At 54.4% G+C, this 20,494-nt stretch overlaps 7 protein-coding genes across 7 annotated transcripts; 4 read left to right on the top strand and 3 right to left on the bottom strand.

The window, feature by feature from the left end:
• Positions 1-1,248: 1,248 nt before the first annotated feature.
• Positions 1,249-2,841, top strand: VTJ04DRAFT_9473 (uncharacterized protein; the record flags this gene model as incomplete). Its single annotated transcript, XM_069368024.1, has 3 exons — positions 1,249-1,370; positions 1,972-2,503; positions 2,575-2,841. The coding sequence occupies 3 exons, from the start codon at positions 1,249-1,251 to the stop codon at positions 2,839-2,841; spliced, it is 921 nt and encodes a 306-aa protein (XP_069216294.1).
• Positions 2,842-3,549: 708 nt separating this feature from the next.
• Positions 3,550-4,706, top strand: VTJ04DRAFT_9472 (uncharacterized protein; the record flags this gene model as incomplete). Its single annotated transcript, XM_069368023.1, has 3 exons — positions 3,550-3,694; positions 3,750-4,388; positions 4,447-4,706. 3 exons carry the CDS (start codon positions 3,550-3,552, stop codon positions 4,704-4,706), a joined length of 1,044 nt encoding a protein of 347 aa, XP_069216293.1.
• A 560-nt stretch (positions 4,707-5,266) lies between these two features.
• VTJ04DRAFT_9471 (uncharacterized protein) lies at positions 5,267-6,959 on the bottom strand (the record flags this gene model as incomplete). The annotated part of the gene is made up of 3 exons (XM_069368022.1): positions 5,267-6,454; positions 6,513-6,753; positions 6,811-6,959. 3 exons carry the CDS (start codon positions 6,957-6,959, stop codon positions 5,267-5,269), a joined length of 1,578 nt encoding a protein of 525 aa, XP_069216292.1.
• Positions 6,960-8,036: 1,077 nt separating this feature from the next.
• Positions 8,037-8,900, bottom strand: VTJ04DRAFT_9470 (uncharacterized protein; the record flags this gene model as incomplete). Its single annotated transcript, XM_069368021.1, has 2 exons — positions 8,037-8,245; positions 8,846-8,900. 2 exons carry the CDS (start codon positions 8,898-8,900, stop codon positions 8,037-8,039), a joined length of 264 nt encoding a protein of 87 aa, XP_069216291.1.
• Positions 8,901-10,350: 1,450 nt separating this feature from the next.
• On the top strand, positions 10,351-12,018 carry VTJ04DRAFT_9469 (uncharacterized protein; the record flags this gene model as incomplete). The annotated part of the gene is made up of 3 exons (XM_069368019.1): positions 10,351-11,564; positions 11,630-11,771; positions 11,851-12,018. The coding sequence occupies 3 exons, from the start codon at positions 10,351-10,353 to the stop codon at positions 12,016-12,018; spliced, it is 1,524 nt and encodes a 507-aa protein (XP_069216290.1).
• A 23-nt stretch (positions 12,019-12,041) lies between these two features.
• Positions 12,042-13,056, bottom strand: VTJ04DRAFT_9468 (uncharacterized protein; the record flags this gene model as incomplete). The annotated part of the gene is made up of 2 exons (XM_069368018.1): positions 12,042-12,242; positions 13,051-13,056. 2 exons carry the CDS (start codon positions 13,054-13,056, stop codon positions 12,042-12,044), a joined length of 207 nt encoding a protein of 68 aa, XP_069216289.1.
• Positions 13,057-15,536: 2,480 nt separating this feature from the next.
• On the top strand, positions 15,537-17,197 carry VTJ04DRAFT_9467 (uncharacterized protein; the record flags this gene model as incomplete). The annotated part of the gene is made up of 2 exons (XM_069368017.1): positions 15,537-15,779; positions 16,055-17,197. The coding sequence occupies 2 exons, from the start codon at positions 15,537-15,539 to the stop codon at positions 17,195-17,197; spliced, it is 1,386 nt and encodes a 461-aa protein (XP_069216288.1).
• Between the last annotated feature and the right edge of the window lie 3,297 nt (positions 17,198-20,494).

Genomic DNA, 20,494 nt, shown 5'->3' with positions numbered 1-20,494 from the left:
GTATGGGGACGTGCCAAGGGAGAAGGCGAGGGGATACCATACGGTTGACATCGGAAGTGACCAAGTCCGCTTTCGACTTTGCATCGACCACCCGAGGGATAGAATCCGTCTCCAAGACCGCTTACCCCTCGATTTCCCCACCCTATCCCGCGGTTGGATTTTCCAGGAACGCCTGCTCTCGCCTCGCATCCTCCACTTTGGTCCCAATGAGCTCATATATGAGTGCATTGAGACGGTGGTTTGTCAGTGCACTCTGCATGACGACGAAACGCTGGGCCGGGGAATGGATTCACTCTCCTTGAGCGAGCCAAACGAGAGTGAAATCAGCTCCGACAGTCTTTCGACACAAAGTTCCAGCCTCTGGGACATCTATTCCCGGCCGAAGCACTACTACGCATTGGCGAGCTGGGCTTCCTGGTGGTTTCGCCTGCCGCCATCCATAGCGTCGTGGCGTTCCCAATCAGTAGGGGGCGATATGACATTAATATATGCGCTCGCTTTCGTTTGGCGCAACATTGTCGAGGACTACAGCCGGCTGGCTCTGACCAAGGAGAGAGACATCTTCCCTGCCCTGTCGGGCATCGCACGCAACATGGCTAAAGTAAGATTGCGCATGGGGGATGGAACACAACGCCCTATTGGTGTCTGGTTCTCTCAGAGGTCCGCTCCGAGGAACGCACCACTGCGTGGACTGGACCTTCATCGGAAGACGAATGTCTTTATAGGCGTATCGGGTGTCTTCGTATATACGGAGCGAAGAGTACGGCCGCCAGCTTTCAGGCACGTAGTACCGGAGATATTGGAAGAGGAGCCGGATGTTGTGGTAAGAATTGTCTAGAGCAGCGCCGAGTACGGACATAACATGAAGAATATGAGCAATATGAGCACCATGTATGAGTGGGGCAACAACGCATGTCCGAAATCATGATCTGGATGAAGCCTCGACAAAAAATTGAGCGAAACCATCCCCATTGCAACGAAGACTCCCAGGTTCCGAATCACTGACACCGTCTTGGCGGAGCCCAGCTGCCTGCTTGATTGCGTGGCTGGGGCTCAGCTCCGATGACTCTAGCTCCAGTAGTCGAGGGATTCAAACTCCCAGCACCCCCGCTTGTTCAAAATCCAAGATCACAACCTCCTCGCCGTTATTATCATGATCACGAACTTGGCTAATATCTTGATGAGACATCCTGGAACCCCTTAGCAAACCCAAGTTGAGGATGCGCAAGGGCTTGAGGGAACTTCGCGATGGCTGAACAGGAGCAAGGATCTGACATGTCTGAGCAAACCGGGACGCTGGACATGCAAAAACCATCCATCCTGGGTGAGGGCCCATCAAAGCCAGACCCAGTTATTATCATCGACACGGGGTACGTGGAAGAGCCAGCAGAGCGAATGCGCTGACTTGAGAAAAATAGTTAACCAAGACCTGACAGTTCTTACTCGACAAAATATGGCTTTGGAGGAGCCACAAGACCAACCTCTGAGATGCGTCAGTCAACTCGCGACCCAGCTCTGCGGAATCATTACTGCTGTTCGAGATCAACCTTAAACTGACAAGATGACTGATGGTATCAGTCTCTGTTGTCGGCAGACAAACCATTTAGTGAGTTGTGACAAATTGACTCTTGCCCCGAGGGTTTTATCATTAACATCAGACCCCAGCCCTTTGTGCTGTAGAGGACTGAAAGACAAGTACATCGGTCAAGAAGCACTTGACAAGAGCATTAATAATCGCCTCTTCGCAACCCGATGGTCGATCAGGGGTAACCGTATGAACATGGATGATGTCTGCTCCGTGTGGCATGAGATCTTGTGGAATCAACTCAAAGTACAGTCTGAAGAGCATCCTGTTGTAGCGACTTTGCCCATTGGTCTGTCACAAAGCGATGCGTAAGATATCCCATCGTGTTCCGTTGACCATCTATGTCCTGAGCAGTCTCGAGGCATATGCTAACCGTGCTGCCTCAGTGAGAAATTCACGACTATGATATTCGAGACCTTCCAAAGCCCTGCTGCTTTCATCACCGATCCGGCCCCGTTGGCGCTCTACGCCACGGGCCGCACCACAGGACTTGTCGTCGACGCAGGACACTGCCGGACCGCTGTGGTACCCGTTTATGAGGGCTTTCCCCTGAAGCACGCGGTCCAGGACTTTCCAATTTCTGGAAGAGACATTGGGCAGTATCTCGGTTCTTTGCTGGCCGACTCTAACCCTGGTATCCCCATGCAGAAGCATATCGACACCGAAATGACCATGGTAAAGCTCAAAGAGACAATGTGTTCCGTCGCCTCTCTGCGCGATCCCCGGCTTTGGCAAGATCCTGGAGAGCAAGAGGAGTACACGCTGCCAGACGGAGCGCGAATACAATGCGGCAAGGAGAGGTATCTGGCAACTGAGCCCATGTTTGCGCCGTTCGTCGGGCTGCCGTCTGCTTGCCTACATACATTGTCTCTTTCGGACGTGACCTTCAGGGGAACTCTGGCACAGAATGTGGTCCTGGTAAGTGGTGCGCTCGCATACTTTTGCTCATGTAACAACAGACTTCCTGACGGTGGCTGATTCTCTCTCAGGTTGGAGGGACAACACTCATGCCTGGCTTTACAAAGAGGCTAAAGCAAGGCTTGGAAGAGGCGACGGTCTTCGCAGGTTCATCGGCCCCCGTGACGATCCCGTATGAGGTGGCTGCCTCGTCTGACCCAAGGTACGCGGCGTGGCAGGGCGGTTCGATGCTGTCGGAGCTGAGCACATTTCGCAGCATGTGCATCGACAACTCATCTGAGTACGATGAATACGGACCAGTTATGTTGCGGAGGAAGTGTTGGGGGATATGCTTGTGAGCGAGCAGCCCCTGAATTTCATGCATCTGGAGGTTCCTCTTCCAAGAGAGAGGCTTTCCCAGGTACTACTAGTTCTGCCTAGCAGATGCTTTCTTCCACCCCAACAGACGTGTATATATTTCTAGAAAAGACCAAACAGGCAACTTGAGGATTGTCTCCCCGGTTTCGGTGCTAGCGGGTAATCCCAGGATCGCCGGACCCGCAACGGCTGCCATCTTCCGCCGTTGTCTTGCACAAAACAAGCTTCCACGGCGATCTCTTGGCCGCCGTTACGCGGTTCCTCCCCCAATCATTGGCGCTGCCCCGTCTAACCTCGGAGTCAAAGCCGGCGAGGCTCCGCTGTGGGTGCGCCTGTGTGTGCCGCGCTGAAACGAAACCATCACCGAATCGGGAGACGTTGGCTTGTCTTCCGTCTGACTGCAACTCTGCACTCCGCACTCCCCCCTGGTCACGGCCCGTCCTCACGGAAGTTGAGCCCTGAATTCCAGATTGTTCATCCATGCGCCATCGTCGGCTATACTACGTGAAGATGCCGCCGAAATAGCCAGGACTCCAAAGAACCGGGAAAGCTGGAGAAAACGGCACGCGTGGGGGCCTCGCTATAAGAAGTTCAAGTAAAAGACTCATCCGCTTCATCATGTCCGCCTCACTCCTTTTACCGTTGGCACCCCGACAACTCCCTCAGCTGCCGCCTCATCCGCCGCCACCATGAAGGTCTCCGTGATCTCGGCTCTCCTCGCCAACGCCCTCTCGGCCTCGGCCGGCACCATCCTCTGGGATGGCCGCTTCAACGACCTCACGTCTTCGGCGGATCTGAACAAGTGGTCGTGGTCGAACCAGGTTGGACCTTATCGTATGTGCATCTTTGGCCCCTGAAGTGAACAAACATCCGCTCACACAATTCTCAGAGTGGTACATCCACGGCAACGGCCCGGTGACCAACTATGTCAACCTCTCGCCTGACTACAAGAACCCCGCCGACACGGGGTCCAAGCAGGGCGCCAAGATTACGCTCGACAGCACGGCGTACTGGAACGGCCAAAACATGCGCCGCACTGAGCTAATCCCGCAGACCAACCAGCCCATCAACCGTGGCAAGGTCTGGTACCACTTCTCCATCATGCGCAAGGACGTCAACCCGCCCAGCATCTACCGCGAGCACCAGATCGCCTTCTTCGAGAGCCACTTCACCGAGCTCAAGTCGGGCTGGCTGTCGGGCGCCCCGGGGGTGAGCGACACGCTCCTGCGCTGGTGCGTCAACGGCCAGACCCGGTGGAGCACCGAGTGGGAGGCCGACGTCTGGCACAACGTGGCCTACGAGATCGACTTCAGCGCCAACACGGTCGGCTTCTGGCACTCGACCGGCAGCGACCCGCTGACCCTCAAGGTCGCCCCCGTCAGCGTCAGCACCAGCAGCAACGGCGCCGACTGGCACGTCGGTGTTCTCGAGCTGCCCCGCTCCGGCTACCCGGACAGCAACGAGGACTTTTACTTCTCGGGCGTCTACATTGAGAGCGGCAGCATCACCACCTCCGTCGCTGGTCCTGGTATGTCTTTCCGCTCTTAAACAGAATCATGGATGGTCACTAACCAGTCCCGACATAGGCGCTCCCGTTGTCGACCCCCCTGCCAGCTCCTCGACCGCCGTCCCTCCCACCACAACTCTGGTGACCTCGACTCGCGTTTCCACTACCACTACCAGCACTACCACCACCAGCAGCGCGGCCCCGACCCCTACCACCCCGAGCTGCACCCCGCAGCAGCAGTGGGCGCAGTGCGACGGCCTCAACTTCAACGGCTGCAAGGCCTGCGTGGCTCCTTACACCTGCCACTACGTCAATGACTGGTACTCGCAGTGCTACTGAACAATCGGAAAAGTGAAGTGGCAAAAATAGGCCTTCAGAGAGGGGGGTGTCTGAGAGAGTGTAAAAGAATTAGATGGGCGTTGTTCTTCGCTTCTTGTGGATAATTGATGCATGAGTGTTGTTGGGTTCATATTACTAGGAGCACAAAATACAACACACACTCACCGTTTATGACATATTAAGATGATGTTGTCTGTTTTCTCGTGACGTGCACTACATATGTACATGGTTAGTCGATGGTTTGTTTCTAGGAGATCCTGAACAGTGTCGACTCGAGGGAGGTACCCATTCGCGAATTACTCCACCAACGAACTCGAGCAGAGGCCAAACTTGGAACGCCAAACACCATGATGCATATGCCGTCCTAAACTAAGTACCTGAACTAGATGCACTATTCAACGCCTCCAGTTGTGAACATAGATATGAATCCCATCTCACTTAAGCCAACTCTGCCCGAAAGTAAACCAGTTGCCTGCCCCAGATCCCAAGCCCGAGATTCCCCTTTCCCCCTTTTCTGTCCCCTTTATATCTTCCACACTATCCAAAAACAATACTGCCGCTTAGAACGACTTAACCTTAAGCATGCTGCCCTCCTCCTGCAGCGCCTTGTGCATATCGAACGCGTTGAAGAGCAGGTGCGGCTCGTGGCCCATGCCCTTGCGCAGGCACTCAGACTCGGCGCGCTCAAAGTAGGCCTTGAGGATGGGCTTGTACAGGTCGTGAGCGCACTTGTCGATGATGACGCGGGCGCGCTCGCGCGGGCTGAGGCCACGGACGTCAGCCAAGCCGTTTTCAGTGACGATGATGTCGAGATCGTGCTCGGTCTGGTCGACGTGCGTGCACATGGGCACGATGCAGCTGACGCCGTGAGGGTCCGTCTTGGTTGGGCGAGTCGAGGGGGTGTGCATGATGCTGTACTTGGAGTTGCGCAGGAAGTCGGCCGAACCGCCCAGGCCGTTCAGCATGCGGCTGCCCATGACGCAGGTCGAGTTGGCGTGGGCGTAGATGTCGACCTCGACGGGGGTGTTCATGCCGATGACACCAAGACGGCGGATGATCTCGGGAGAGTTGGAGACGGACTGGGAACGCAGGAGTAGCTTGTTGTGGTACGACTCCCAGTTGCGGTAGAAGCGCTCGAAGCCGGTAGGGGAGAAGCGCACCGAAGTGGCGGTGGCGAAGTCCAGGCGGCCAGAGTCGAACAGGTCGAGGAATGTATCTTGAATGACCTCGGTCCAGACGGTGAGGTTGCGGAAGTTGGAGTTGTCGAGACCACCAATGACGGCGTTGGCGATGTTGCCGATACCCGACTGCAGCGGCAGCAGATTGGGGGGAAGGCGGCCGTGGCGCACCTCGTGCTCGAAGAAGTCGATCAGGTGTTCGGCAATCTTCTGAGAACCCTCGTCGGCTGGAGCATTGGGAAGGGTCTGGTCTTGATAGTCAGACTCGACAATACCCACAACCCTCTCAGGGTCAATCGGGATCGAGTTGCTTCCAATACGGTCCTCCACGTTGGTGATCAGGTAGGGCTTGCGCCGGGGAGGCAGGTCCGACATGGTGATGTCGTGAAGGCCGTCGAAGCTTGGTAGGGCTGTGTTGACCTCAATGATGATCTTGTCGGCCAGCTGCAGCAGCTCAGGGGTGGCACCGACAGAAGCGCCGGGAACAATGCTACCGTCCTCCTTGATCTCAGTGGCCTCGACAACGGCCACGTCAATCCGGTTGTTGGGCCTGTCCTTGGTGTAAAAGCCCTAATATTGTTAGCAAGAAGGAAATTGACGTTGTGTAGGGACTAGATAAAGAGCTTACATAGACCAGATCGACGGGGAACATGGACAAATGCTTGTCGAAGAACTTGATCCGCCCCTCATTGATGCCCTTGGCAATGTTCTTGCCGACTTGGTGAGGGGAACGGCGCTCGATCATATCGAGGGCGGCCCAGCGATTTTCTGTCTCGGCACCCGACGACGCACCGACAAAGAGGGTGTACCTCAGCTTGCCCTGAAGGTTGTTCTGTTCGACGTGGTCTGCGAGGAAGGTAGGGATTTTCCTACAGCCCGGATCAGCATGAAATGGTACCCCCAATGGCTCCTGGGCTGGATCTTACTTGGGGTAGCCGACGCCAGTGAAACCAGACCAGCCGATGTAGGCGCCATTGGGGAAGTGATGGAGGAGATCCTCAGGCTTGCAGAGTTTGCTGAGCATTGAGGGGCGCTTGATGCGCGCCTTGAGCGCGGCCGTCGCGAGTTGGGACATGTTGGAATGAGGTGTCTGGACGAGGTCCCTGGCGATGAAGAGGCAGGAAACAAGAGGCAGAGGATGATGGTTCAGGAGGCGATTAGGGGAACTCGGCCACACAACACCAGAAAGTTTGGAGCTGGGGGGAAAGGAGAATGCAAAGAAAATATCTCAAGGGAAACCCCAAAAATTATTCAACCAGCAGATTCCCGGCTCAGATAAACCCCATAGTCCGGAGGGGAGGCCGACCAGTTAAATGCTGGAGCAACCGGCCTCACGGTACATTCGGTCCCAGCCATTTCGCCGCTGAGGGACATGCGTCTCTGGGATGGGAGAAAACCCAGCCGTCCATGTGCCCCGCATTGCATGCGCATCCTGCCTGGTTTTGTTGAGTTTTAAAACGAATTGGTGCCCTGGAGATGTTCCCCTCATTGGCGGATTCGGAGTGGCCTGATTCCGCGAAGCTTTCTTCGCATATTTGCGACTTCTCTCCCCTCTCTCGTGCACAACGTCCTCGACTTCGAGTGTACTTGCTGTGTTTTCGGCGTGCCTGACAGTGATGTCATCCCCGCCGCTGGTGCCCTGTCTGACCAATCAGCAACGCCAATTGCCACATACGGGACCCACCGCCCCTAGGGTCGCCGCCCGGCTCCGCCGTCGCCACTGAAAATGGAAGCTCCGTTCAACCGCAGGTTGAGTTTTAGCTCGGTTATTCCTCACTCGTCGCCGCAGACATGTCTTCCTTTCGTCCTCTGCCAGCGCCAAAGACGCTCTCCAGCGGGGTTCTCAGGAACAATGTTGAACCTTCGGATATCAGTGAAGGTCTTGGCGGAAATTTAGCCGTTATTTTGAGCCTTGCATAGAAGTAGAGGAGGCAATTGATGGGAAGCGAAGCCTGGAAGGCAACATGGCAAAACAGGCGGAACTGTTCAAGGACGATGGTTTGTCGTCCAAGGTCCAGGCAGCGCCTTCATACACTACCTACTCGTCTCTTAATTGCAATATTCAATTGTCTAGGTGCTGGGGATTGGATGGAGAGATGGAACAGATATCTACCTCTCTACATACCTACCTACTTAGAGACGACCCGGGACTTCACTTCGCATCTCGGCCCGGCGTCTTGACATGTCGGTCCGGACACCCCGTGGGGAACACTCGGCGATCAGCAACCCTCCGCCCGGTGCAGGGGCCAGCGGAACTGCCACGGCATGTCAAGCTTGGGTTAGCGCCGGCGCCGCCAAGCCGGCGAGGGCCGCCGCACCCCACGAGGCTACCGCCGTGGCCGGGCGGCCCGATGAAGATGTCTATTCTTAGCGGGGTGGCAAACTTCAGGTCCGGATGGTCTTGTGGAGAAGCTTATGTTAAACTGCCGATGCGTGGACCATCCTGGACTTCATGGGATATCCACTGGAGTGCAGTTTTGCCCAATTCCAAGTCCCATCCCATGGTTGGTAAACCAAAGAATAGCATGTATGGAGTCTGTCTGTTGGTACGTACATACAAGCCGGCAGCAAAGTCACCGAAACGATGTCATGGCTGAGAAGCAGCCTCATTTTGGGCCTCCTCCCAGGCCTACATGCATCCAGCCCTAACACGAGGTTCACTTCTCGTTCGCCGTGTTGTCTGTAACCCACCACACATTGTCGATGGAACATTGTTGTACCAGTTACGGGGCTGAGAGGACCCGGCAGAAAGACTACAGACCACCTTGGATGTCGCTTCTGTCTGCATTCGATGCATGTTTCAGTTGCCAGCGGATGTTCCTCATGAACATCCCTCCACTGGAATGTTTACACCCAACACGGTGGACCCCATGGAACCCAAAACCAGACCACTGTGTACATACAGGACCCGAGGCAATGGGCGCCCTCTAACCATGCATTCTTGCGCCCCTTGATCCATACCTCTACATATTGGAACCCAGTCTGTCGGGACACGATCGTCCCCGAGGTCGGGCATGCATCAAGGTTTGCCCGTCGCACTACACAGTAGGATTCTGTCGGGATCAGCATTTGTACGACAGAGAACACGAACGAGATGATGTCCCGGAATCTTCGACCTGGGAATCGCGACCACGAGACTAGAGGGGCCAGCAACACGAGATCCAGATGCTGCATTGGCAATGTGCTACCTGATGATGCTGGAGCAGCATATTCAATCCTTGGACCCCCGTGAGGAGGAACGCGAGCAGTCAGCTTGATCTAGAGTCAAGCACATGATAGGTTTCAGAGCTGAACTTTCCCTAGCTCGAGCTGTGGTTGCAAAGGAGCCTTTGGGTTACACTCCATCAAGAAACGTTACATGAGAGCCGGCACCTCGAAGAACGCTGGGGGACAGTTGGGACTCAGCTGCTCTTGCTTCCTCCTTCCTAAACGGATGGGTGAGCATGCTTCAGCCAATCAGCGGCCGCATGGCGTTGGAAACGCGGGATCCACCCGTATTTAGGTCACCAATCACAGCGAGAGCTTTACTTGGCCCACAGTCGGGCCGTTGGTCAACCGCCAGGTGCCCGTGATCTGAGATCCTGGGGTAAGATCGGTGTCGTGGGTGAGGAGGTGGCAAAGGAAAACCAAGCCAGAACCAGCGTGTAGGACGCCAAATGTTGTTTCATAGTGTCATGTATATCATAAGATGCTGACTTTGATCCCAGGCTGAAGCCAGAATGCTGAAATCGTTCTCATCGGATAGCTCCCTGGAATGCGTTTCCTTCCCCGGAGCTGCATGCAGCGTCCCGATGTCCATGTTTCACTCCTCTTCCTCCCTGTGCAATCTGCATCCGATCAACACACTTCCGATTTCGACACCGCAGATCACCAGCTAGCCAACAAGCCAACTTCTGAAAAGCTTACATTTATTTCCCCGTGGTTACGTGCTTTGAGACACAAAGGCCAGGTAGTTGACAGTTCTCAAGGCTGGACATATTCAACTTCACTTGTCCTTGGCCCTCAATTGTGCCGGCATTAATACTACGCCGTAAATACAAACAACTTCCGGTCCAACCACCGCCGCATCGTTGCATCTGTTGGACGCCTCCAACGGCACGGTATCCTCCAAGGCTCCCTGCAGCAACCAATCTCCAGGCGTAACCATCCTTTGTGATCCCAGCATCTGCAAACCGACGTGTTCCACTGGTCGCATCCCTCAAATCCGCCCTTGTCAGCCAGCCCAACCTTCAATCCTGCTTCCGGCATAACCAGATTTTTGTCTGCAGGCTGCGCCGGCATTATTCATATCTGCCATCAACCCCCTCCGACAACTGTCCGGCCCGCTACCGTCCCGTTTTTGCGGTCCCTTATTTCACCAAGACGAGAACCGATCGTCAGTCACTGTTTGCCCTGGGTATCACCAGTTGACTGAACGATTGACAACCCAGGCCGATACCAGAGCACGCTTCGACCTCTATCTCACCATGGCCGATGAGAAAAACGGCCCCACCACCGAGGCTCAGACGGCCGAGGTGCCCGCAACCCAGTTGGCCCCGAGCGGTCCAGTCCAGCGTCCGGCCGGTTGGATGTACAAGGGCGTCCACATCGGCAAGAAAGAGATTTGGTACGCCTCGCCAATCGTGCAGCTGCTCATGGTAGCCATGGTGTGCTTTCTTTGCCCTGGCATGTACAATGCCCTGAGCGGCTTGGGCGGCAGTGGCCAAGTCGACACCACGGCCCAGAACGATGCCAGCACCGCCTTGTACTCGACATTCGCCGTTGTCGGTTTCTTCTCGGGAACGCTCGCCAATATGCTCGGTGTCCGTGTCACTCTGGCCTTCGGTGGCCTCGGCTACTGCATCTACGCCGCCAGCTTCCTCTGCTACAACCATACCAAGAACCACGGCTTCGTTGTCTTTGCTGGTGCTTTCCTTGGTGTCTGCGCCGGTCTGTTGTGGACCGCCCAGGGCACCATCATGATGAGCTATCCCCCCGAGGACCGCAAGGGCCGGTATATCTCGTACTTCTGGATCATCTTCAACCTCGGCGCCGTCATCGGTTCCCTTGTGCCGCTCGCCCAGAACGTTAATGCCACCAGCGCCACCAACGTTACAGACGGCACTTATGTCGGCTTCATCGTTCTCATGTTCGCTGGTGCCGTGCTCGCCCTGGCCCTTTGCAACGCCAACAAGGTCCGCCGTGCCGACGGCAGCAAGGTCATTCTGATGAAGAACCCGAGCTGGAAGACCGAGTTCAAGGGCTTGCTAGAAACTATCACCTCGGCACCCTGGGTCATCTTGCTGTTCCCCATGTTCTTCGCCTCCAATGTCTTCTACACCTACCAGATGAACGACTTCAACGGCGGGTACTTCAACACCCGCACCCGCACCCTCAACAATCTGATGTATTGGGTGAGCCAGATCATTGGCGCCATCGTCTTCGGTTATGCCCTCGACTTCCCCGGCATCCGTCGTTCCCTGCGCGCCAAAGTCAGCTTTGTTGTTCTGTTTATCCTCACCTTTGTCATCTGGGGTGGCGGCTGGGCCTGGCAGAAGAAGCAGGTCTCTCGCGAGGCGGCCGCACAGGAGGACTACGTCCACTACGACTGGACAGACGGTGGCGAGAAGTACATTGGGCCCCTGTTCCTGTACATGTTCTACGGCTTCTTTGACGCTGCCTGGCAGACATGCATCTACTGGTAGGTTCCCATCCGGTGAAGACGGACCACGGGGTGAAGCGGCGAACTAACAATCGGCATTCCAGGTACATGGGCGCCCTTTCCAACTCAGGCCGCAAGGCGGCCAACCTGACGGGCTTCTACAAGGGCATCCAGTCAGCCGGAGCTGCTATCTTCTGGCGTCTTGATGGCATCAAGACGCCCTACAACACCATCTTTGGCGCTACGGTATGTCTGAATAGCATCACTCCCCCTGATCAACTGAGCTACCGATAGGATTTGCTGACATGGCTTGTCCTACCGACAGTGGGGTCTCGTTGCCGGTGCCCTCGTGATCGCTGCCCCTGTCATCTTCCTCCGCATCAAAGACACGGTCAGCATCGAGGAGGACCTCAAGTTCAGCGATGAGACGGCTGAAGAGGTCGGTCCCACTCGCGAAGTGACGACGACGGTCGTCAAAGAAGGCGAGGTTTGAGGGTGAGACTTCCCAACAGATATTCACCTTTGGATGGCGGCGTTCAAATGGGAATGAGTGTATGCCTCATGGAATATTAATGTTGCTGTGAGATAATATGGAGAGGATTGTGTGGTTTCCATGCGTCGGCGCTGAGCTGTGGCGTGGTCTGGAGGGTTTGGATGCTTCAGGGGGAATGGGTCTATTATGATACCTGGCGCTTGCCTGCCTTTGCTGTTTGAGAACTAATAACTCTGATTTGATACCAATCCCGACATTATGTTACATTAAACCCGTCCTTGAAGTGAGAGTGAAAGGAGATATATACGTACTATGTACACGGGAAGGCGTCGTCTGGTAAGTATTTGGCGGAAGTTGGATTTTCGAGTTCACCTATCTGACCAAGACTGTGAGATGTTCACTTAAATCGGTGATTGATTCTCGTGTAACCTTCTGACAGCACTTCATCTAATAATATGAATACCTGATGGCTTAGTATCTATGATATGGCTTTGACACCCTGGGGATTTACATGCTTTACCTGGGATAGGTGTAGGAATGCCATACGAGTCCGGGCTTCTCTGTTCTAATATTCCATGATGGCTCAACGTGCGCCATATTGGAGATGCTTACCCAACCGGTGACCTACGAGGCGTACCTTGTCTCCTCAGTGAATAATGTAATAAGTAACAAACTCCCTTCCGGCGAAGAAAACCAACCTTCTGTCCATTCCGTCAACCCTCCGTCGGCTTTTCCGCAGCACCTGAGTGTCCATGGACCTCAGTTTCGCCATTTCAGCTGAGACGGTTTCCCCTTTGTTTCTTCAAAGAGATTGTACCATCCGACTTTATCAAGACCAGGAGAGAAGTCAACAGTTGTTATGGCTGGAGAAGAACTGCGTTCAAAAGTTCTGATTACCATGATGGCCTTGGATCAACTCTCATAAGCCTCGTCAGACCTGATCGAGGCGAAGCCGGCAAACGATGAAATAACCACCTGATGTTTGAAAAGAGAAACAGAAACAGGCCTTTGTTTCGCCTAATACTAGCTAACCCTCATGTTGAGAATGTGTGTTTTAATCAGCTGTTCGCTCTTCAAAATGTCATGTCTATTGGTCACGAATGTTTCCAGGATAATACTTGGTATTCTCGGTGATTTCTGATGATAAGCAAAATCTAAATTCAACTCTACAGTACCTGGCAACTTTGGCCGGTAACCAATTCGTTCATAGCCGCCTAAAAGAACCGGACCAGTCTCTGATCATTATGGTTGTAGGTATTAATATCTCAATGCCTAGTCTCTAGAGACTCTTCCCAGGGAGAACGGCTGAGTTGTAAAATTCACAGAACAGGGCTGCAAATAGTTATCTTAAACCCAACACCCTTCATCCATGCCCAATTCAAGTTTTGACTAGGCTTCTCTTACTCCCGCCAACTCTGCATACTAAGTGCCCACTTTACCTTGCACAACTCTCCCATCACACGCCGTATTCAGGCTTAACATCCCTATGCATCGATACATGAGACTTGGTTAGCCTAGCACCAGCCCAGTGTCAGTGAACATAGCTAAGTTAGTTGCTACGGAGACAATCACCTTGTCTTTGGAATTCAGAAAGGAACTTTGGCTTTCATGGCATGACGGATGCCCAGCCCGATGCCCTGGATGCAACAGACGCGTCCCTGCCTGACCCAAACGTCAGCGATATTACAACGTTGTACTGGCGCGTCCGGATCCGAAGACCAACATTGCCGGCTCGCGTATGTCTGTAAATATGTCGCGCGGCGTCGCTGCGCCGAACCGAAATCACCACCGCCCATCTTTAATGGACACAGTGCACACGACAACCACGTTTTCTGAGATCTCTTGCCATTTGAATTCATCTTTTGATACAATTGTGGCGCCCGTATCCAACATTCCATCCAGTCTAGTGGTACAGATGTGAGCTGAAAAGACACAGTGTACTGTAACCCTATGAGCCGATGATCTCTTGAACCATGCCATCGGCACCACCGAGGTGGTGATTCTGATCCAGTTGTGTGGGATTCTCCATCCCTCTTGCGATCGATCCTCGGATTCGGGTTGTACTAACTATGGATGGGCGTGGAAACTTCCCTGGTTGATGAGATGACCCTGGTGTGTCTTCAATGCTGGTAGACTCACAGCAGGCAAGTGATGAGGGAAGACGACGACAACGTCGAGCGATACCAATGCACTGTATGTCATTGTGACCAAGCCAATAACCTCGTCATCTTTTTTCCAATATTAGTTATGTCGTTTGTACTCGTCCATTCTGTGCAAAGGAGAAACCCCCACTATGGCGTCGCCCCTCAGGCATGAGCAGAGGTACGTTGTTGAGTTGGACTTTCAGTCCCGAATCAAATCAGCTATCACTTGTCCCAAACAACCGTTTATCGTCGGTGACAATATCAATGCTATGCTTCATTATCGGTTACGGATGTCGAATGATAGGCCTCGTTACACAAGACTGAATAATCACCAACGGTGTTGTCAACATCAAAGGGAATTCAAATTCGGGTAGTGTTAACTTGAGAGGTGTTGTCTAAGCTATTACTCAACCTGTCCAAAAGACATCGGACAACCCTCGATCCTGTTCACAGTACTTAGCGCCATTGTCTGAAGGAAGAAGGCCCTCAACCGCCTGTTACCTTACTCTAGTATCTACTCAATTGACTCATGAATTCCTCCAGGGCTGATTTCCTTGACTCAAGCTGTTCATCTGTCTGCTTATTCAGCAGCGGTGACATCCCCGAACATCACCATGGGCAAGTGTTTCACCAATTCATTCCTCGCCTCCACTGATCAACATCCACTTGGGAACCCGATGCTTCGGAACTTCAACATTTAGGTCCCTAGAACTGCCGAACCTCCATCCATTGTCCTGGGATTGAAATGTGGTGTTAGTGTCTCCGTCCGGCCCAAACTTTGCCCCCTGATGATCACCATCACTGCCAGCATCCACTCCTTGTAAGCTCAACTGCCCTGCCTGGCAAGCACAAAAAGAAGGAAGTGGGAAATGACCACAAATGGTGAAGCGACGAGACAAAAAATTGCATCCCACAGACACAGGCCTCCCCCTTGACAAGAGCCAGGCGCACAGGCCGGTTGGGTGACATCGCGCCGGAAGCCCCCCCGACCCCGGGTCGGCCGTTAACCTAATGGGCTCAAAACGGCCGGCCGTTCAGGCGGGCAACGGTGCGCCGCATGAACGCGTGAGCAGCTGTGTACGTCATGCCGGCGCGGGGACCTACGCTGCGCTGTTCGCTTTGGTGATGAACGCCGTTGTAAAAGCCTACAGAGGGAAGGTGATGGATTTCGGCAATGCCCGCAACGGTCAACACTCCGACCTTGTGATGAGGAAAAGGGGATTCAATGTGTAGTAAGCCGAGGACATATGTAGACAATGATGGCGTGGGAGTTGACTCTGAGGATGCACAGTCTGGTGTTTGACGCCTCATCCTTCATTCCACCAGATCGCCGAGAGTCCATCAAGAGTTAGTAGCCAACTCGACACCGTCACCATGAAGCCCTCCACATTCCGGCGCAAGACAGGCACCCTCAAGGCAGCTGCCACGGCGGCGCTGCTGCTCCCAACTGGGGGTAGTGCTGCATCGTCAGGAAGCTTCAACGTCCTCTCGATGAACGTAGCCGGGCTTCCTGGGATCATTAACGGCAACGATGTACCTGGTGACAAGGCCACCAACGCCCAGACCATCGGAAAGAAGTTCAACGAGTATGGATACGACGTGATCCATGTGCAAGAGGTGAGTTTGCAAACCTGCAGAAGTTTTCTTTTTCTGTTTGATCCAAGGGAGTGAGGGAGGTGTAGGTTTTACATCTGAAGGATTCGGTCTCGTCGGGGATGTCCCTGAGCACGAAACATCACCCGTCGCAATGTCCGTCTCAGCCTCGTGGTGTTGAAACACACATCACTTGCATCCCTTTTGTCCACCACTTACAATTCCACAATCACCACCATGGTAGCCATGGGTTTGCCATCACCAACTCATACTGTGTGATTCTGACCATTTCAAACCAGGACTTCAACTATCATGCCCACCTGTACTCCACGAACACGCACCCCTACCGCACGCCCACGTCCGGCGGCGTGCCGTTCGGATCCGGGCTCAACACCCTCTCCAAGTTCCCCTACGTCGACTTCCGGCGTATCAAATGGAACACGTGCTCCAACACCGACTCGGCCGACTGCATGACCCCGAAGGGCTTCACCTTCATGCGCGTGGCCATCTCCACCGCCAACAGCACATCGGAGGTGGGCTCCACAGCTGTCTACGCCGACTTTTACAATCTACACGCCGACGCGGGCGTGACCAACGCCGACCTCGCCGCGCGGCAGTCCAACATCCGGCAGGTGGCCGACTACATCGCGGCCTGGAGCGCGGGCAACGCGGTGGTGGTGTACGGCGACTTCAACAGCCGGTACAGCCGGGCGGGGGACACGGGGATCCGCACGCTGCTTGCGAGCGGGATGGCCGATCCGTGGGTCGACCTGAAGCGGAACGGGGTGGTGCCGGCGCCGGGCGAGGAGGATGCGTGCAAGAACCCCGTCGCGTCGGACGCCAAGTGCGAGACGGTGGACAAGGTCTTTTACAGGTCCTCTCCGCTGCTGACGTTGAAGGCCAAGACGTTTGCCTACGACAGCCTGCGGTTCCTGCAGGCGGACGGGAACATCCTGTCGGACCACAACCCGGTGAGAGTGGATTTTGACTGGGCGGTGTCCAGCAAGCTGCGGCAGAGCGACTTCTTTGGCGGCGCCGAGGGGGCGAGGTGGTTCAGCGACGCGCCGGCGCTGGAGAGGGTATCCAAGCCGCGGGTAGGCGTGTTGCGGTTCCGCGGCGGGTCGAGGTTGGATGGGGTCGGGCTGACGTTGCGCTCTGGCGAAGTGTTCAAGCATGGAGGGACTGGAGGGACTGAGGTGACGCTCGCGCTGGGTGAGACCGAATCCTGGACCGAAGCGGAGCTGTGCCGCGGACAGAAGTCGGGTAAGACGCGCAACTTCTACATCCGCGCGGTGACGTCGGCCGGGAAGACCCTCGCGGCGGGAACGCGCACGTCTGACTGCGCGACATTCAAGGCGCCGACGGGATGGCACATTGTGGGGTTCGCCGGGCAGGATGGTGATGAGGTGGATCAACTGGCGTTTGTCTATGCCCCTCAGTGAGTGAAGGGAAAGAAAGGAGTTGTGAGGGTGAGGCGTAAAGTACGGAGGAATTGTTGCAATATCCCCTGGGATGTTGTCATGGTTGGTCACGGATCGGCAACATGACAGTGTTGATCATTCTCCGTTAATAGTTAATGCGTTTTTCGACCCTGTCAGCATATCTCTTTTTCCAAACACCGCAACATGAAGGCCAATTTGTTGACATTGCTGAGCAACCAGCGTCCTAATCACACTCATGTGCTGTGCTGCCCCTGAGGATCGTCAATGCTAACATTCGGCAAGCGGCCGCAAGATGTGACCCGGGTTTTCGTCGCCGCAGATCACTTGGCCATTGCTGATTTGTGAGCCCAAGTTGGGATCGGCGTTTCTAGTGAGGCCAATGGTTTAGCATCCCAATGCCGAGACTCCGAGGAGCTTCTCACTCGCCGAATCCTCAGCTCGTCACACCACATGGAGAGTACAGAGTATTGGGGCTGTCAGTGATGGGACCTCGTCAGTGAGAGTTTTTGGATCGATAGCTGCCTCCGAGCCAGGTATTCATGAGCTCTATACTCTGGTGGAGCTATGGACATACATCGATCTGTTTTCGCTCACCGGACCGATCGATGGTAGCGTTCACCGGACCAATGGTCGCAACCAGGCCAGATCTCGAATTTACCAAACCCCACCGCTTACTATGTATATAGTTGCATCTAGTATTGGTGGATCTCGTTGTGTTGTTTTTGGATGGTGGTTGCGGCGCATGGCACAATTGTTGATCATTACCATCGGAACACCTTGATTGGGCCACCAAGAGCAGCGTCCTATGGGTAGCATTCGTGCCAGCACCCACCCAGCTGTTAGACCAAGGCAGGATCCGCAGATGTGAAGGAGATGGTGGTGGTTTCTGTTGTGCTCTTTGAGACCTTCGCGATGCCGTGTGACACAAGGCAGGTCGTCCTTGTGGCATGGAAGACGGAATGCCGTGTGATGTTGTTCAACCACGACCTGCGCGACAAGGCCGATCCGACATTGGGTAGGTGATCGTATTGATGGGTACGAGTTTCTTAGGTGCTGGATGTTCCGCGCACACACTCTGCTCGTATGCACCTACCTGTATTCCAGGGCCAATACACATCTACAGACTACTACACACCCTTGCGTATATGAGCTGGTTCCATACTCTGTCGTACTACGAGACGGGCACTCCCGTTCTGCACAGTACGTAAGGTATTATCGTTCCGCTGATCGAGAAGATGGGCCAAGATGTAAGTAATCCGCGGTTGGCCAAAGTCCTTCCCGTTCCTTTTGTGTAACGTGCTGAGCCGTGGGATGGGTGGCAGTTGCAACGGCATCGCGTCGTTCAAGGTCTGACCGCGTCCCAGATAGAAGAGCGCGGAGAACCACGATGAGGACAAAGACTGGCCGCTCAGGACTCTAAAATATCTATTCGTTGTTTTGTTTCTTGTAAAAGACATAAGGCCTGACCTCGAGTTATAGTAGACCCAATAGACCCGGACCCCAGAGTGTGCTGTGCCATGTACAACGTAGTAATGAAAATCCTGTGCGTCCAAGGTCCGGCTAGAACTGTAGAACTACTCCGTAGTAGTAATACTAACACGCATGCCAAAAGGCATTGGGCGCGGTCAAGGAGCCTGTCCCACGAATCCCACGAACTCCCGTGACCGTGACTGGGGACTCATGTTGTGTAACTGGCGCAACGTGCATTTTGCTGGAGACCAGCGAGTGGCGGCACGCGGCTGAAGAGAAGGTGTCCCTGAAATCCGGGTGGGCAAAACATGCAGAGATCGGGTACTACGACATACTGTGTACTGCACCTTAGCTACTTACCTACCTACACAATGGTTTTTTCCGATCATGTTTAGCAGTAGAGAGTATATACACGTAGAGCAATGACTGATCATGAATGTTGCCATCGTCAAGCCGCCGATCGCGATGGCTCCGGACGAGGCCCGTCGGAGGGTTTTCTTTGGTCCCAATGGTCGGTTGCTTGGCGTGTCTGGCCTGCATCTGATGCAGGGCTCTATTTGATGACACTTTTCCCTTTTCCGATCCTCAAATCCTCTAGCGTCACCAGCAGCCTTCCCCGGAACCCATCCCCCGACGAGGGGACCAGACCGTTGGGACCGAGACGTCCGGAGACTCGCACTGTGATGGTGTCGCACCATGCGGATTCTTGATGCTTTTTCTTCTGGTGCATTTCCAGCAAACCTCGGCTTTGGGAAATCATCTCGAGATGACTCAAGATGGCGACGAGAGAAGAGGCAACTGCGGCAACAGTGATCACTGTGTTCGGCACGGACAAACATGTCCGATGACACAGCTTCTGCATGTTGCATCGGCGGCCAGTGGAAAGGACGGATCTCGATGTCGTATCGGAAAGCCCGAAGCAGAAAATAATATGAGAAAATGGACCAGAAGGGAAAATTCCTTTTTGGCTCGCATCGGCCCCTTTGCGATGTGACATTGAACCGCCCGCTTGCGATGTCGGTAGATGACCATCCTGCATGATTTGAATGGCATGCTGGTGAGCGCCAGGCTGCTTATTGTGTTGAACGACTGTCCGCTCTGTAAAGCTCAGTGTGTTCAACTTTCCTCTCGGCAGCAATTGATCGAGATACTCTTGCTGGGTAACTTGCCTACCTGGCCTAGCGCACTCTGCAACTACACCACTCCCTTAGCGCCCAAGTGGCATCCGACAACGGCAGCTAGTTCGGGATGTCGGGTGCTGGCCATAACATGAGCAGGCGGGGTGTTTGTGGTGGCAGACACCCAAGCTAACGACGCAACCTGTCCCTGCTTTTTGCAGATCCTCATGAACTCCGGAAGAAAACGGGGAAAAGCTGAAGACGGCAAGTGAAAATGCGCATCTCAGGATACTCGGGGTTGACTTGCTGCTGAGGACAAGTGAAGACTGGCTTTTTTCGGCATGTTATCTTGGATTCTCCGTTCCTCCAACAAAAAGCTGCCTCTGCAAAGCAGCGTGGGGTAACGTTTGGGAGGACCCTGAAGGATTCAAGCAGACGTCTGTTGGCATGGCACAGCCGCCTGCGACCAAAAGTGCAGCCAGCCGACACACTCGCCGCGAGCTTCAGGTCCCCCACCTTCGCTCCCCTGTGGCTGTCCGCCAAGACGGCAGCCATTGCTTGTCGCTGACGGTTTGCCTTCCTTCCAGGCTGTGTGTTTTGTGTTCACCTGCGTTCTGGCCCTGGGGCATTGCGCTGGAGCCGGGAGCAAGGTCGGTTGGTGGGAAAACCAAGCTGCGAAAGCCCATGCTCTTGTCGTCATCACCTTCAC

The sequence above is a fragment of the Mycothermus thermophilus genome (assembly GCF_041956435.1).
Source record: "Mycothermus thermophilus strain CBS 625.91 unplaced genomic scaffold VTJ04scaffold_6, whole genome shotgun sequence".
NCBI lineage: Eukaryota > Fungi > Ascomycota > Sordariomycetes > Sordariales > Chaetomiaceae > Mycothermus > Mycothermus thermophilus.
Note: the sequence above shows the minus strand (reverse complement) of the source record. Positions and strands in the feature narration are given on the sequence as shown.